The 16620-nt window shown below is 41.1% G+C and overlaps 1 protein-coding gene across 3 annotated transcripts in view; it reads right to left on the minus strand.

The window, feature by feature from the left end:
* Positions 1–16620, minus strand: part of add3 (adducin 3) — a 131634-nt gene that overhangs the window by 19355 nt on the left and 95659 nt on the right. For all 3 annotated transcript variants that reach the window (XM_033034001.1, XM_033033999.1, XM_033034000.1), the window contains exons 6-9: positions 13683–13832; positions 13444–13587; positions 10805–10903; positions 1103–1276 (exon numbers count right to left, since the gene is read on the minus strand). In XM_033034001.1, coding sequence (XP_032889892.1) covers positions 1103–1276; positions 10805–10903; positions 13444–13587; positions 13683–13832 — 567 coding nt within the window. The remainder of the gene's footprint in view (positions 1–1102; positions 1277–10804; positions 10904–13443; positions 13588–13682; positions 13833–16620) is intronic.

The raw sequence follows: 16620 nt of genomic DNA on the forward strand, positions 1-16620 counted from the left end.
AAATAGTATTTTTTCCCCTCCTGTGGCAAAAATCTTTAGAATTCTGTACTCTGGACGACTATAAAGGGTGACTTCATTTAAAACCAAGATCAATAGATTTCTGGATATCAAAGGCAGAGAGAGATAGGGGGGTGGTCAAAGTGATGAGGTAGATGACCAGCCACAATCTTGCTGCATGGTAGAGCAGGTTCAAAGAGCTGAATGGTATACTCCTGCTTCTATTTCTTCTGTTCTTGTGTTGCACATTGTCAGATGGAGATATGTGCTTGGGATCGTCTCTACATTATGGATCAATGTACGGAAAAGCAAGGAGTGAAACATTGTATTTTTTTCCCCGTTTTATTTTTATAAACTGGATTGCAATTGCATATTAAAAACATGGCACAGCATAAATTAATATCTAGGAAACTCTTTTACTGGTAAAATTGCAGCCTGTTTTTACACAAAACCTACCGCATGGGACAATACAATAAATTATTATTTTAACTGTGGCAAAGGGGTAAATATGGTTAAGCACGCAGCAAATTCGCTATTCAACAACATGGTATGATATCTTCCATAATGCTGTCTTATAAAAGTCAACTCGAGAAGGCTTGTTTTCACTGATATAAGGGCCAGATGAGTTAAGAAGCTCAAATCCTGGAATTGGGGATAAATGCAATAGTGCAACACAATACTGGCACAGTGAAAGACAACACTTTTCATAATATAAAGTTTTAATTGCACAAAGTGAAAACCATTAAAGACTTAATTTAAAAGTAACCTTTTTCTTGGGTGTTAATTTAACTTGGTGCAATGAATCCTTCTATTATATAATAAGCATATATCACTCATCCAGCACGTTTATTTCTGCAGTCCACATGTCAAGAATGACACCTCTAGATACTTGAGGCAAAGAAAAATGGAGAACATTGAGCAAGTGGGAAACGATAAAGATGTCTTTAGAGTCTAGTGATTTCAAAACTGTGACATGAAATAAAATAATTTTGCATTGGGATGGATAGAAACTTACAGTGGGGTATATGGTTAGAGAGGATCATGGAGATGGGGTGGAGCAGATCCTGGGAAGATATGAAAACCAGGATCTTGAATAAGTACATACCAAATTGTCCAACATTCTCATCATTGCTTCAAATTCCTGTTCTCCAACTCTCCACTTTTGTGTGGTTCCCATATTGACTCCTTCAAGAGCCACCATGTGCGTGCAATACTTGAACTTTTCCAGATCCAGCAGCAGCAAGTTATCCACTCCACCTGCACTTGCCAAGGCTCTTACCTTTAAATAAAACCACTTGGTTAGAAGTGCACAGATCATTTCCAACTACTATAAGAATATATGTGCCCAGCGGAATATTTCTTGAAGAAATTCTTATTCGTTGCAACCAAATAAAAACCAGACAGCCGAGGCAAAATGAATGTAATCTTTATGTACACCTTCACTTCGGTAAAAAAAAAAAATCACTGCACGTCTGATCAAGTTAACAGAATTAAGGTTAATGGAAAACAAGAATAGAAAATTAGCTTTTATTTATACAATAGCATTGCTGTTAAAACCTGAGTTATTACCCATGTTTCATTGTCTATGAAAGGGTGCCACCTTGAACTGCAACAATCTGTTTGGCAAAGGTGTTCATGCTGCACGTTTCACTTGCCTCTTGCCCCACCCATCTTTCAATAAAGTGTAAGGTACAAAACAATTATAATAGAACCTTCCCCATTTGACTGTACGAGCACAGTTCCAACAGCAAACAACTGTGGTCCGCTGGCGATTTGAAGATTTAGACCCACAAAAATGAAATCACCAATTTGTTTCCGAGAAAAATCAGTGTGCAACTTGTCGGGGAACCTGCAGGCACCTGTTGCCCATTTTAATGGTGGATTAAAATGCAGGTAAGGTTTATATTCGTTGTGGAGAGGACCTCCTACTCTTTGCCCGCTGACCCTGGCCACTCCGCCGCCCTCCAGCAGCCCGCAGCCGTCGCCTTACCTGCAGCCTGGACTCAGCACTGGGCCTGAAGTTTCCACGCTGCAGACTCCCACTCCCCTGAGTTTGACTGCGCTGGGTTCTAATGCTAGTCCACCTAATGCTGGTAACCTCAGTGGCTGTTCCACTGGGTCTTCTCCATTCCCCTCAAACCATGTGACCCCAGCTCTTCCCCACCCACCTTACAGTCCTCATACCCCCCTACCCCCTGACCACCCACCAGACATCACCTCGGCCTCAGTCCACTCACCTGCCTTCCTCCGGCCCCACCCCCCATCCCTGCCGTGTGTTCACCATCCCCCCCCCCCCCGACCTCCTCCTCTCAGATACCGAACGGTCTGTCCTCAGCAGAGGCCTCACCTTTGTCCCCCTCCGTCCCCACCTCAATGAGTTCCACGCCCGCCGCGATTTGGAGCTCTTCTTCCGTCGCCTCCGCCTCACACCGTTATTCCATGCAAAGGAGTCTTCGCCCCCATTGATGATCCCTTTTCCCGTCTCCAACGGACCCCCTCCTCTTGAACACCCCCTCATGGCCATTGGTACAATTAAATATGGGGTCACCATTCGACATCGGAACGGGAGAACATTCTCAGCGACTTGGACTTCCGAATCGGCCACATCCTACTGGAGATCGCGGCTCCCGAAGTCTATAGGCCGAGCTGGGAGGCGAGAGTCACGCTGGCGGCCCTCGGCAAAGGGATCCCAGGGTTCCGCGATATTGAAATCAGCGCAGCCCCGGGCTGGGAGCTCCGCAAACCACAGCTCCATAATGTTGAATCAGCAGGCCCAACACTCCAGAGCTTCAAACGGCGATCCAGGTAAGGCATCGCCCGCTCCGCGATGAATCCAATATGTATTTTAAAACCAACTGTTTAATGACACCATACGGTAGGATCTAAAAGTGTCACAATGTCACTGTCGGGTAGTCATGGTCCTCAGATGGAGCAGCAGGACACCAGATGTCTGTGGCAGGGGCTATGGACTGTAACCAACTACCGGAGCAGCCCCCCCTCAACCGGAAGTGCTGGCACCTCCCTAGCTGATGATTTGAACTCCTTCTACGGTCGTTTCGAGTTGGGCGAAATCACCCCAGGTTTGCCAGCTAACGACAACACCGCCAGCATGCTGGCTAACGAAGCTGAAGGGAGGTCCATCGCTGGGGATGTGCACACATTCACGTTGTCCGAGCAAGATGTGAGAAGGACCCTGACACGGGTGAACACGAGGAAAGCTGTAGGCCCAGATGGCATCTCGGGGCGAGTACTTAAGTCTTGTGCTACGCAGCTAGCTCCGGTGCTCACTACAATATTCAACCTCTTCCTGGCCAAGTCCGTGGTCCCTGCCTGCTTCAAAAGATCCATTATTGTACCTGTACCAAAAAATGCCTCCCCGGCTTGTCTGAATGACTACCGTCCGGTGGCCCTCACCTCGGTAGTCATGAAATGCTTTGAGAGGCTGGTCAAGAAACACATCTGCGCCTTCCTCCCTCGTAACGTGGACCCGCTACAATTCACATACCGTCCAATGGGGGCTATGTGAGGTTGCTGTTCATAGACTTCAGTTCAGCCTTCAACACGATAGTCCCCACCAGACTTGCTGAGAATCTGCTGGAATTGGGGCTCAACATCCCTCTGTGTGCCTGGTTCCTGGACTTTCTCACCGCCAGGCCCCAGGTAGTCAAGGTGGGAGGAAATACATCGAAGTCCCTTACCCCGAGCACAGGATCCCCCCAGGGTTGCATCCTCAGCCCCCTACTGTACTCCCTGTACACACATGACTGTGTGGCCAGGTTCAGCTCCAACTCTATAATCAAGTTTGCTGATGACATTGTGGTGGTGGGCCTGATCTCCGATAACAATGAGAAGGCCTACCGGGAGGAGGTGGCTGATCCAGCATTCTGGTGTCAAGACAACAGCCGCCTCTTGAATGTCAAAAAAACTAAGGAGTTGATCCTGGACTTTAGGAGGGCACAACATCCAAGGACGTACACACCAGTGAAGATAAATGGGGATACTGTGGATAGGGTGAGTTGCTTTGAATACCTGGGAGTCCACATCTCAGAGGATCTGACATGGACATCACAGGTTGCCGCAGTGGTGAGTAAGGCAAGGCAGCACCTTTACCACTTCAGGCAATTGAGGAAATTCAGAGTGTCTCTGCGATGCTTCTACTCAGCGGCTGTGGAAAGCATCTTGTCCGGAAACATCACAATTTGGTTTGGGAACTGCTCTGCCCCGGACAAGAAGGCTCTGCAGAGAGTAGTGCATTCGGCCGAACGCACTATGGGAACTACACTCGCCCCCCTGCAGGAACTATACATCAGAAGGTGCAATTCTAGAGCCAACAAGATCATCGGAGACCCCTTCAACCCCAGCAACAGACTGTTCCAGCTGCTACGGTCAGGCAAACGCCTCCGGTGCCATGCTGTGAAAACGGAGAGGATGAGAAGGAGTTTCTTCACACAGGCCATTAGGACTGTAAACTCCTTTCTCACCAGGGACTAACTTTACTGTACCAATTTACTGTTGTGTGGTGTCTTTTTAAAATTGTTGTTTTTTTCTCTTTTTTCCCTCCCACAAATATTTAATATGTGAATATGTGATTCTGTTCCATTATGGGTTTTTTTTGCACAATCCGCAAGCATTGCCACTTTTCATTTCACTGCACATTTCGTATGCATATGTAACAAATAAACTTGTTTTTTTGGGGGTGGGGGGGGTGGGCTCACAAGTGAAATAGCTTTTGGCCTCTCTCCATATAAATCCGGCCCTGTATCCAGGAATTACGGGCCAAGAGTCATCCTAATTGCTGTGGATCTGAATTTGCATGCAAGTCAGGACGGGTAAAGATAACAGATTGCTTTCCCTTCAGGGCATCAGTTAATCAAATGGCTTCATTTACATAGTCAACGGTACCGAGACATGCTTCACTTAAAATTATAGATTTAAATTCATCATGCCAAGATCTTTACATTGTTAGTCAAGGCTTCTGGATTATAAAATAATTTTTTCACCATATCATTGCCCCACAGGTCATTTGTTATTGTAATAATTTCTCTACTGATTTAACATTAATTCAATTAAGATTATACAATAACCAAATAGTACCATTAAAGGTTAAATACTAATTATTTTCAAAGGCACTTTATTAGGATTGGTTGTGTTTCTGAGAATTGTTACTAATTTTAAGGAGTGTGTTGAATTTGATAGACAGTTGCTTTAAGGATAAGATTTATGTAATCAATGGTTTGTAGAAAAGGAAATATGCTTTCAAACCACTCCAAATGTCTAAACTTAGTAAATCCTTGTCAGAAGATCAACACAAAAAGCTGGAGTAACTCAACAGGTCAGGCTGCATCTCTGGAGAAAAGGAATAGGTGACATTGTAAGTCGAGACCCTTCTTCGGACTCGTCTAATATAGTTTCATAAATTACAGTCTAATCTAGTAATTAAGGAATTCCTTGATTATGAAAGACAGTATAATTGCACTTCATTCACACTTCGCATCAACGGCTTTCAGTTTACAATACCATTCAGTCCAGCACCATTCACATCAATACCATTCCCACACCAGGGATTAAAGACTTTGATTTAATGTATTTGTCTCCAAAGTATGAAAGCGGGGAAAAGTAGTTCAAAGTTTAAGAGTGTGAATATATAATGCTTTGATCTTTGTGACATAAAGGATACAAAAGTGAAGGATGCACCTGCAATATCAGTCTATGCTTGGATTGCAGGGGGAAGCATGGCCTACTCGAAACCCAGTCAACCCTGTAATGTTTGTTAAGAACGATTAACAAGAGGTATAGCAGTGTCAGCAATGGTGGGATTTTAAAAGTGAAGAAGTGGCACTCAGGAAAAATATTGGAGATAGACACAAAGTGCCGGAGTAAATCAGCGGGTCAGGCAGCATCACTGGAGAAAAAGGATGGGTGCAGACCTGTCGTCGGTATCAACCAGCATCTGCAGTTCCTTTCTGCACAAGGTACTGTGGATGTTAGGTTTGGAGATCAGAGAAATTATAGTTTCAGAAGACAGGATAGAGGTACAAATGTTGGCAAGCTGCAATATGAACATCAATCTGAAGAAGTGTCCACGACCCAGAACATCATCCGTCATTCCTTCCACAGATATTGCCTGACCCACTGCATTGCATTCCTTCTGTACCGCATTTTGCTCAAGATTATAGCATGTGCAGCAGGATTTGGCAATTGATAGGGTGTTGAGCAGTGAAATGTGATAATCAAATCTCAAAGGCTACATATTCTACATATCACCAAGTCACCAAAAGAGCAAATGGAATTAGGGTGCCTGCAGCTGGCATTCATCACCAAATAGTAATCATTAAAATCTCTACTCATTTTTCTCTTGCTGAACATGACTCCTCTCAGCTTTGGCAGAAATAAGGTAACTAAATGTAGGCTAGCTTTCACATATAAGACTTTGAATATGGCTTTAGTTCGATATAACATTACAATGTGTTTTTCCATTGCAGCCCAAAAAAAAGTTAGGTTAAATAAATAAATCATCATCACACACTGGCCACCCACACTTGTGTTGAACTGCAAAAAGTGGTCACTTATCTCAAGTAGCTTCCCCCATTGGCAACTTATGGACAAGTGCCAGCTTTATCCCTTTCATTGAAACAGCTGTCTACATCGTAAATACAATCACATGCATGGGTGCCAAAATAGGTCCCACCCAGAAAATCTGACAAAAACCTTAAAAACTTCCAAAAGAAAGCTGACAGGCAACTTGACCATGTCTTAGCATTACCGGCGTCGTAAATCAAAATCTATTTGAGTTTTAAACAGTAATGAAAAATATTGAAATGTAATAACTGAGAAATAATTATACAAACAATTACAATTTGAAAAAAAATCAATACCAAGTCCCTTATGATTGTTCTTCACTGAAATGAAAGGAGATGTTTCTTTATACAAACCCAACAAGACAGATTCTTTGAATAGGTCCTTCCCTCACCTTAACTGTGAGGGAACTGCTGAAACTTTGTACCACCACACTGGACCACACTACCTAGAAATTCATCTTTAGTGTTTTCCCCAGCAAAAAGCCACTGAAAATAGATTTCTCAGTGAAGTGGAACAATTACATCTGTGCTGTTTCATATCATTCCATACATTCGATCAGATTTTTCTTGGCAAGAACCATCCTGTGCTACTGAAACAATTTCTGCATCAGTTGCACACAAGGTCATTCCTCAGGGGAACATTAATGAAATGGTTTCAAATGCAACAACAATTGCCACTCCGAAGGGCAAACAAGTCTTCGCAACACAGCTAAGAAACCCAGTGTTACACAAAAATGTGTTATAAAAACACCTGTATCAATGACGAAGTTTGATTCTCAATAACAGATATTTTCTTACGGGATTTAAAAAAAAATGTATTTTCAATAGTAATATGTTATTTGTTACTATAAGCTAAAAATACTCAAGATGTAGGTTACATTGTTTAATAGAGTATCGCTGAACAAGTGTCAATAGAAACGATTACTTGTCTCTTTCAATGGCCTCATGTGATTAAAGTAGCAGCAGTGTTCATAAGAGACAATGGTGTCTGATTACAGCAGGGAGGTTATTAGGCTGTGGGCCGAGCATCAAAAATGTCTAGAAATAGGATTTTGTGACTCAAGTCACCAAACTACATGAAATTTTCACATATTGTGTAAAAATATTTATATAAATCACCCCTGAAACTCGATATGAAGAAGACTTGCACATTTTTATTAAATTAGAGAAAAACCGGAAAAATGTCGGGAATTTTTTAGTCCAATCAAAGCACGTTTAACATTGAGTTGTCTGCCAGTTGGCCAATCACGCGCTTTGTTTCAGGCTAGCACATAAAATGGCTGAGGGGGCTTCACAGACGCCTGTTTTACTGGAGATTCCGATTTGTTGTTCTGTGGAATAAATGTCGTGGAAACTTGCAGCAGGTTAATTGTATTTAGTGGGAAAAGCATTAAAAAGGCTGAAGAAAGTGCTGCAAAGTGGATTAAAGTGCAAGAAAGCCTTCAAAGTCCCTGCTGATGTGCTGGAACACAAAGAAGGCCCCCATTAATCAACTCTAACTGAAAGGTAAGACTAAAGTCTGAATTTATGAAAATCTATCTGTATGGACTTTAATTAATTTAATATAATGTGAATAAATTCATTCATTCATTCCTTATTCATTCATTCACTCACTCACTTACTCATTCATTCATTAATTCATTCATGAAATTTAGGGCCTAAACTATAACACAGTCAATTAAACATTGTCACTAATGCCAGCCTGTAGTAGAGTAATAAGTCTTTAACAGCTAATCTCGGAGCTGCCTGCGAAAACTTACCGGGAAAAAGTGCTCCGATCGCGGGGCCTAGGTACTCGCGGTAAAGTGATGCCGCGGTCTCAATTAATAAGCGGCCGATTCGCGATCGCGGAGCCGCGGATCATCTCCGCGGGCGGGCGGGGGGGAAGGCTGTACATAGTGCCGTCTGTAGCGGTCGTTTTCAGACCCCGATAACGGGAGAAAAACGGAGGGATATCGATCGCTATTTACCGCGAGTACCTAGGTTTTTCTCTAATTTAATAAAAATGTGTAAGTCTTCTTCATATCGAGTTTCAGGGGTGATTTATATAAATATTTTTACACAATATGTGAAAATTTCATGTAGTTTGGTGACTTGGGTCACGAAACTGCAGAATAAAGCTCCTCGGCCCACAGCCTATATGTGGAAACAGGGCAACTATTTTTTCTGGTCGTCAATTTCCAAAGTAACTTTTAAATGGTTCTCAAGTACCTGCTAGATCCAATTCATTCCACTTAATTCAAATAGTGTTCTCTAATTCATCATTTATGTTATATCCAATTTGTCTTATGGCAACCAGTTAAAGCAGAACAACCTGTATACACCATTAATACATTGAGCTTTCCCTTCCTCTTGCACATAAGCATTACATCAACCCACCCCTTACACTTCGACCTTGCTCCTGACCCACAACCGTCAAAATAATCCCACTCCACCAATACACACACTAACCTTCCCTATTCCTTGAAGCCCTCCTTGGTGCTACTGGAATCTTATTCAAGGTCAGTGGCCCTTAGCAATTGCCCCTATATCTGAACATAGAACACTACAGCACAGGAATGGGATCTTTGACGCACAATGTTCATGCCGAACATGATGCTTAGTTAAAGTGATCTCATTTGCCTGCACATGATCCATATCCCACTATTCCCTGTACTTCCATGTACCTATCTAGTATTAGTAACAACGTCAAAGGTCATGGAGAGAAGGCAGGAAAATTAGGTTGAGGAAAAAAGACTTCAGCCATGATCAAATGGTGGAGCACTCAATGGGCCGAATGGCCTAATTTGCTCCTATGTTTATGATTCTTGCGCATCATTCTTTCCTAATTACGCAGTAATTTTTAAAGACTGAAAACACATTTCATTGAAACAGCCAAATGTTATTACTGTCTCTATTCTTGTGCTGGCCAAGCTGAAAAATATCACAAACCCCCTGCTGGACCCTCTGCAGTTTGCATATTGGACCAATAGATCTGTGGATGACGCAGTCAACCTGGGCCTGCACTTCATCCTCCAGCACCTAGACTGCCAGGGGACCTATGCGAGGATTTTGTTTGTTGATTTTAGCTCTGCATTCAACACTATTGTGCCAGAGCTACTACACTCCAAACTTTCCAAGATGACTGTGCCTGAACCCCTCTGTCGGTGGATCACCAACTTCCTGACAGACAGGAAGCAGCATGTGAGGCTGGGAAAGCACATCTCGGAACCGCAGACCCTCAGCGTAGGAGCATCGCAAGGCTGCGTACTCTCCCCTCTCCTCTCCTCTCTCTACACCAATGGCTGCACCTCCACTGACTCCTCTGTCAAGCTTCTAAAGTTTGCAGACGACACAACCCTGATTGGACTGATCCAGGATGGGGGGAAATCTGCCTACGGACAGGAAGTGACACAGCTGGCGTCTGGTGCCATCGCAACAACCTGGAGCTCAATGCTCTTAAGACAGTGGAATTGACTGTAGACGTTCGGAGAGCTCTCCCTCCCCTCACCCCACTCACCATCAACAACACCACAGTCACATCTGTGAAGTCTTTTAAGTTCCTTGGAACTATCATCTCCAAGGATCTTAAATGGGGGGCCACTCCACAGTCAAAAAGGCACAACAGAGAATGTACTTCCTGCGGCAATTGAGGAAACACAATCTGCCACAGGCAATGATGGTCCAATTCTATACAGCCATCGTAGTGTCTGTCCTCACCTTTTCCATCATGGTCTGGTTTGGCTCAGCCACCAAGCACCAAGCATGACATCCGGAGGCTGCAGCGAATTGTCCGATCAGCTGAGAACGTTATTGGCTGCAACCTTCCCTCCATTGACGAACTGTACACTGCAAGGGCCGGTAACGAGTGGGTAAGATCATCTCCGACCCCTCTCACCCTGGTTATAAACTCTTTGAATCTCTGGAAGGTGACTCTGGACTGTCAAAGCTGCCACAGCCAGACATATAAACAGCTTTTTTTCTCCATGAGTTTTTCTCTACTCAATAACCAAAAATCTGTAGCCACCTTTTGCTGTGGTATTTTATTTAATTCACATGTTTAATCGATAATATTTTATTGTTAATGCTTGATGTTTTATGTGTCATTCCTAACTGTCACTGTATGTCATGTTGTCACTTGCGGGCGGAGCACCAAGGTAAATTCCTTGTATATGAATACTTGGCCAATAAACTTATTAATTCATTCATCATTCACATAAGCTAACAGGTATATTTATTTTTGACATTACCTGAATCTCACAGGCTAATTGAACGTTGTAGATGTAGTGAAAAGCTTCCTCGATGGTCTCACCAAGTGCTATCACACCATGGTTTCTAAGAACCAATACCTGAAATTAAGATAGCAATTAAAAATGGCAACAGAATATTTAAGCTGTAATTTAAACCGTGATCAAATTTAACCTTGTCTTATTTTGTTTACACTGGTTTTTATCCTTTTCACTTGCTTCATTTTGAAACAATGGAATACTTATTACAAAGACACCAGCCTTCATCATCCATTTCAAAGTAAACATTATTTTTAGATTTTAGAGATATAGTGCGGAAATAGGCCCTTTGGTCCGCGCCAACCAAGATCAACATTCGTACACCAACACTATCCCACACACTAGGGACAATTTACAATTTTACTGAAACCAATTAACCTACAAATCTGTATGTCTTCGGAGTGTGGGAGGAAAGTGGAGCACGAGGAGAAAACCCACACGGTGACAGGGAGAACGTACAAACTCCGTACAGACAGCACCCATAGTCAGGATCGAACCCAGGTATCTGGCACTGTAAGGCAGCAACTCAACCGCGGCTCCACTCTGCTGCCTACACTGTATTGTTGCTCTTGAATATGCATACATAGCGATTATTTGGAAGGTAAGAGGGGAAATCAGAGTTGAGCATATTCCAATAATCTTACAGGAGAGGACATGCCCATCTGACCTGTTGCCCATGTTGGGTCTTTCAAAAATGCTGTTCAATTTCTCCTCAGTCAATCGTGGTATTCAAGTACACATTTTGTTTGCCTTTTGAAAGGTTGGTGATGATTGATTAGCCTAGTTGAGTAACTGCACAGCTGTTTGTAGACTATAAAACAATTCAGTCATGTGCACCAGCAATAGAAGGGTTGAACAGTTAAATAGGCCATCAATCAAACAGGCTATCTTGTCTTGGAGAGCTCTAACTTACTGCAGCTCTACTCATCCAGGGTGTTCCACCATGCTCTTGACCTTGGTGTTGTAGGTCTGAGTGGTTGAATCACCCACCACAAGATAATTAGTTTCTGATGTGCTCTTGCCATGGTAGTTTGTGGCTACTCACATTTGGTTTTTAACCTTCACCTCCCAGAATGCTGATGGCCAGTGACTCAGTGTCATATATGATAGGTAGTTCGGTACATTTTCTCATTTGGAGGGTCATTGCCTGGCACTTTTATAGCATAATATTCCAATTGTAACATAGATGATTTGTGAAGATTTAAATGCTATTTGGTCTGTTTTATATTCAAAACTTCAATTTGTAAAGCCAAGTATCCTCAGGTTTTTTTTGCTTTATTTTTTTCTCTGCGATCTTCAAGGCTGCACACCCAGCCAACATTATCATTTAGATTATACTGCCTCTCCATTTTTCCCCTCAGGGAATAATTTTGCACTCACTAATTTAGAGGCACTATATTAGGTAGTGATACCTGTCCATTTTGTCAGTGCATGCCTGCTACCGTCTAGTGCTGTCAAAATAAACCAAAAATAAACAAACACAATATATATTTTGTCAAGAAGATCTAGCACATGATTAAACTCAAATTTTCAGGCTCTACGAATAATGTCCTGACCTGATTCAGTCAGCAGTGGGTCACCTTGATGATTTTACTATAATCCAATGACTGGACATAAAAAGGTGATACTCTTTCTGCTAAACCAGCTGATATCACTTGCTCAGACAGAGGGGGAAAAAAAACACATTATCTTGTTATCTGTATTACTCAGCTGCACGAAGCACTGGTATTTAGCTTTTATCAAACTGCAGGACCAGTGTTTAAGCATCTGCATTAATTAATGGAGATGTTCTCCAGTTACATATCACTCTTGCCAATATTAAATTGCTAAGGAAAAAATTGAAGCCAATAAAAATAAAACATTGCAAAATTAAATGCAGTGCTTCAATTTATTTTAGTTTAGACAGCTGAAAAAAGCAATAAAATTATTTGTGACTGGGATATTTCAAGAAGGTAGGAGGCTCTGAGATAAATCAGATTAACAAAACACCATTTTCAGATATCACACTCCAAAATTATCTCAGAACATAGCAGTGTTTTTTATAAATTCAGTATTTCTGTATTGAAAAGTATAAAGCGTATACATTCACATATTTTACTATGTGGATAAAATAATTATCTGTGATCATATTTAAATTGTACTATATTTTGCACGTGAAACACTTACTCAAACGAAACACATGGAAAGTTTTATATTGACAGCATTCTTTGAATTCTTAAATTCTTGCTGTTTAGTTTTAAAGAATTTCTTAATCTGTATTTAACTCTAAAAAAACATTTAACACAATCTCGCAGTGGACTATAGTTCAAAAGGTTCAGCCAAGCCCCACACTACTCTGCACAAAGAATTGCAAATTCACCATGGCTTGAAAGATAACGACTCCACATGTGGTGCCTCTGTTCCCACCACAATTGAGATCAGCAAGCTTAGAGTTCATGCAATGAATCTTGGATCTTTTCCGTTATTGCCATATTAAAGTTGTCCAACCATACGGTGGAGATGTAAAGACAGGAATAACAGAAGATGCAATAAAAATTTACATAAACCCAGAATGATCTGTGACTTCCAGTTATTGAACGCTGTAGGAAATACTGCAATCTTACCTTGCAAGCTGTACCTAAACACTTCTGCAGCTGAATTCGATCACTCTCTTCATCAAGTGAACCATGATAGTCATAATATGCAACAGTGCCCACAATCAAGGCTTCTTGGGATATAGGCAGGATGCCACATTTCATGGTTGAGACCTGTAGATGTTGGTGAAAAAACAATAAACTAACTTTCATGAACTAGCGTTCAACAAAATTTTGCAATGTTTAAGAAGAAGAAAAATTACACTTACAGCAGCAGCTGCGGGTGTATGTATATGTATTGCACATCTGACATCAGGGCGTGTTGCATAGATAGCTGCATGTGGGCTGAATGATGCTTGGTTGATTCTGAGATTTGTACTCCCCTGGTCCACTACTTTGCCCAATATGTTAACCTTCACCTATTTATATATGGAAAAAAAAACACATGCGGAGGTTAATATTTAAGCCCCTGGCCATACAGGATCAAGATCAAGAAAAATAACTGGCTGCTTAAGCCAAGTGTGTAAAACCATCTACACCCTTTAGGAAAATCTCGCAGTAAAATGTTTTTGTTTCAGGCTTTGAACAGTCCCTTCACTCGTAATTAAAGTGCCAATCCAGACTCAGCAAAATATGCAAGTCAGTGCATTTGTTTAACATTTCACAATTAGCCAAAATAAATCTTCAGGAAGAATATATATAGACAAGTTTGATATGCAAAAATCTGTAATCACTCCAGAAGAGAAAAGTGAAATAATGAACTAATACCATTTTGGGTCAAAATTACAGTAAACTGGATTAAATCAGTAAATATTCAAACCAAGGAACATCTTTGAAGAGATTTTAAAGTTAATATTACGTAATGATCTTTAACAAGAAAAATGTCAGACCTGCTTTAGAACATTTCTAGTTTAGTTTCTCCAGTTAATACGGATTTAATAATACTGTCTCAATAATGGTTTACTTATATTAAAAAAAGTATTAAAATGTGATTCGAGAAGAGGGCCTCCGAAATAACATCTAGCAGCAGGCCTAATTATCTGCAATGGGGGTAGTCACTATTTTGTTGAGAATCCCAAAGGAATCAAGTCAAGAAAACAAAAGGTGCACATCTGAAACAAACCTACATTTCTTTTCCCTTTAATTCTGGCATTTTGTTGTTTTCATTATAAACTAAAGAATATGCCCAACAGTATTTTCAGCTGTATGGAGTTAAGAATAGCAAAATAATGAAGAGTGACTGAAGTATTTCATTGGTCTTAAAGTGCTTTAGGGTATGCAAGGTTATGAAATGAGTTACAGAAATGCAAGTTGATGATTTGATTTCAGGTTTCATTGCTTACTATAACTGATAATGCTCAGGACATTGACGCATAAAGATAACAAAATCTTAATCATGTCAGCTGCCTGATATGCCAGAGCTATACCACTTGCATTTGATGTACAATAAAAGGTAGCTCATTAAAGTCATAAATAATCACAATAACTGCAGCAGGTGAGTATTCGCCAAATGCATTGCAAGAACTCTTATCTCCGTCCTCAGTAGCAGATAGATATATGTGGAAATTAGATTACAGAGGTAGCTTCAAACAAAATTCAGTACAACAGTTTTTAACTATAGTCACAAAATAAATGTCAATCTTCCAAGTGATTACAAATCAGTTTTCTAGTCATGATTTTAACCAAAATAGCTATATTTTCATCCTTTCCTGTTTATGCATACAGAAAATATTGATTGCTTTACAGAGCTGCTATCTGAACAAACAAGGGATGGAATTGGCCAATTATAAAACCTGCTTCAACTGGTTAGCAATTGAGGAAACTTAAAATACAGAACTGTCCATCACCAATTATATTAATCACTATAATGGCTGTAGAAATTATGGCGGTTAGTTTCAAAATAACAAAAGGTTGCTGGACTCAGATTTATGGTGACATTTTCCCCACATTTCTGTCATACATGCAAAAACATTAACGTTAAGTCCTTGGACCAGCACTCAGTCTACTAAACCAAGCAGGCAGCAACTGACGTTAGATAAAGATTGGGCCATGATTCAAAATTGTGAGGTGCAAACTCGCAACAAGAATCAAGACAAATTTTCATTGGTAGATAAATATTTTTGTGCTGCAGTGAAATGAAAGATATAGCCACTAGAAATTCAAAAATATTTGTATGTTCCCACCAATGTCAACACTTGAAGCAATACTACATAATGTTTCCCTCGGTGGGCCGAAGGGCCTGTTTTTCGAAAACTAAACTAAATAAGGGCAGCAGAGTAACTCAATATACTGTCGTCAACAGATGCTGCCTGATCCACCGAGTTCCTCCGGCACTTTGTTGTTTTGGTCCAGCATCTGCAGTTTCTGTCAGCAAACTTAGTGCCTGCTAAAGAAAAAAATACCTGGCCATTTAATGTTGTTAATTAAGGAATAAATATTGGCCTAGTTACCTGGGATACTTCCCATCTTTCAAATAGTTCCTTGGAGATCTTTTGCACAGTCATTGGGCAGACAGGGTTCTAATTTATCTCATTACAAAGATAGTCGAAGATTGTATAGTACACTAACCTCGATAAAATCACATTTCCCCACCGTATGCTCATTAGTGAATGTTCTGCTCACTCACTTAACCCATTCATATTCTTTCACATACTTTACATAGAAACTAGGTGCAGGAGGCCATTCGGCCCTTCGAGCCAGCACCGCCATTCATTGTGATCATGGCTGATCGTCCCATATCAATAACCCGTGCCTGCCTTCTCCCCATATCCCTTGACTCCACTAGCCCCCACTACATCTTTCTCACCATTAGTTTTCCCACTTTTATTATCAGCCAATTTGGCCACAATGCCCTCTAATCTAGGTCATTAATATGGAAGGTAAATAATACATTTGTCAAACTTGCCCATTGGCAAGGTTTCACTAGTTTGATTTTTCATCCTATTCAAAATGAAATTTAAATATGCTTATATATAGAGTTAAGAGTTAAACAAACCAACCTCCCTGCTATTGACTCCATTTATACATCACACTACCTAGGCAATGCCAGCAGCATAATCAAGGATATGTCAAACCCTGGCCACTCCCTTTTCTCCCCTCTCCCATCATGCAAAAGGTGTAGAAGTGTGAAAACGCACACCACCAGATTCATAGACAGTTTCTTCCCAGCTGTTATCACGCAACTGAATCCTACCAAAACCAGAGAGC

This window comes from Amblyraja radiata, chromosome 15 (genome assembly GCF_010909765.2).
Source record: "Amblyraja radiata isolate CabotCenter1 chromosome 15, sAmbRad1.1.pri, whole genome shotgun sequence".
Lineage (NCBI taxonomy): Eukaryota > Metazoa > Chordata > Chondrichthyes > Rajiformes > Rajidae > Amblyraja > Amblyraja radiata.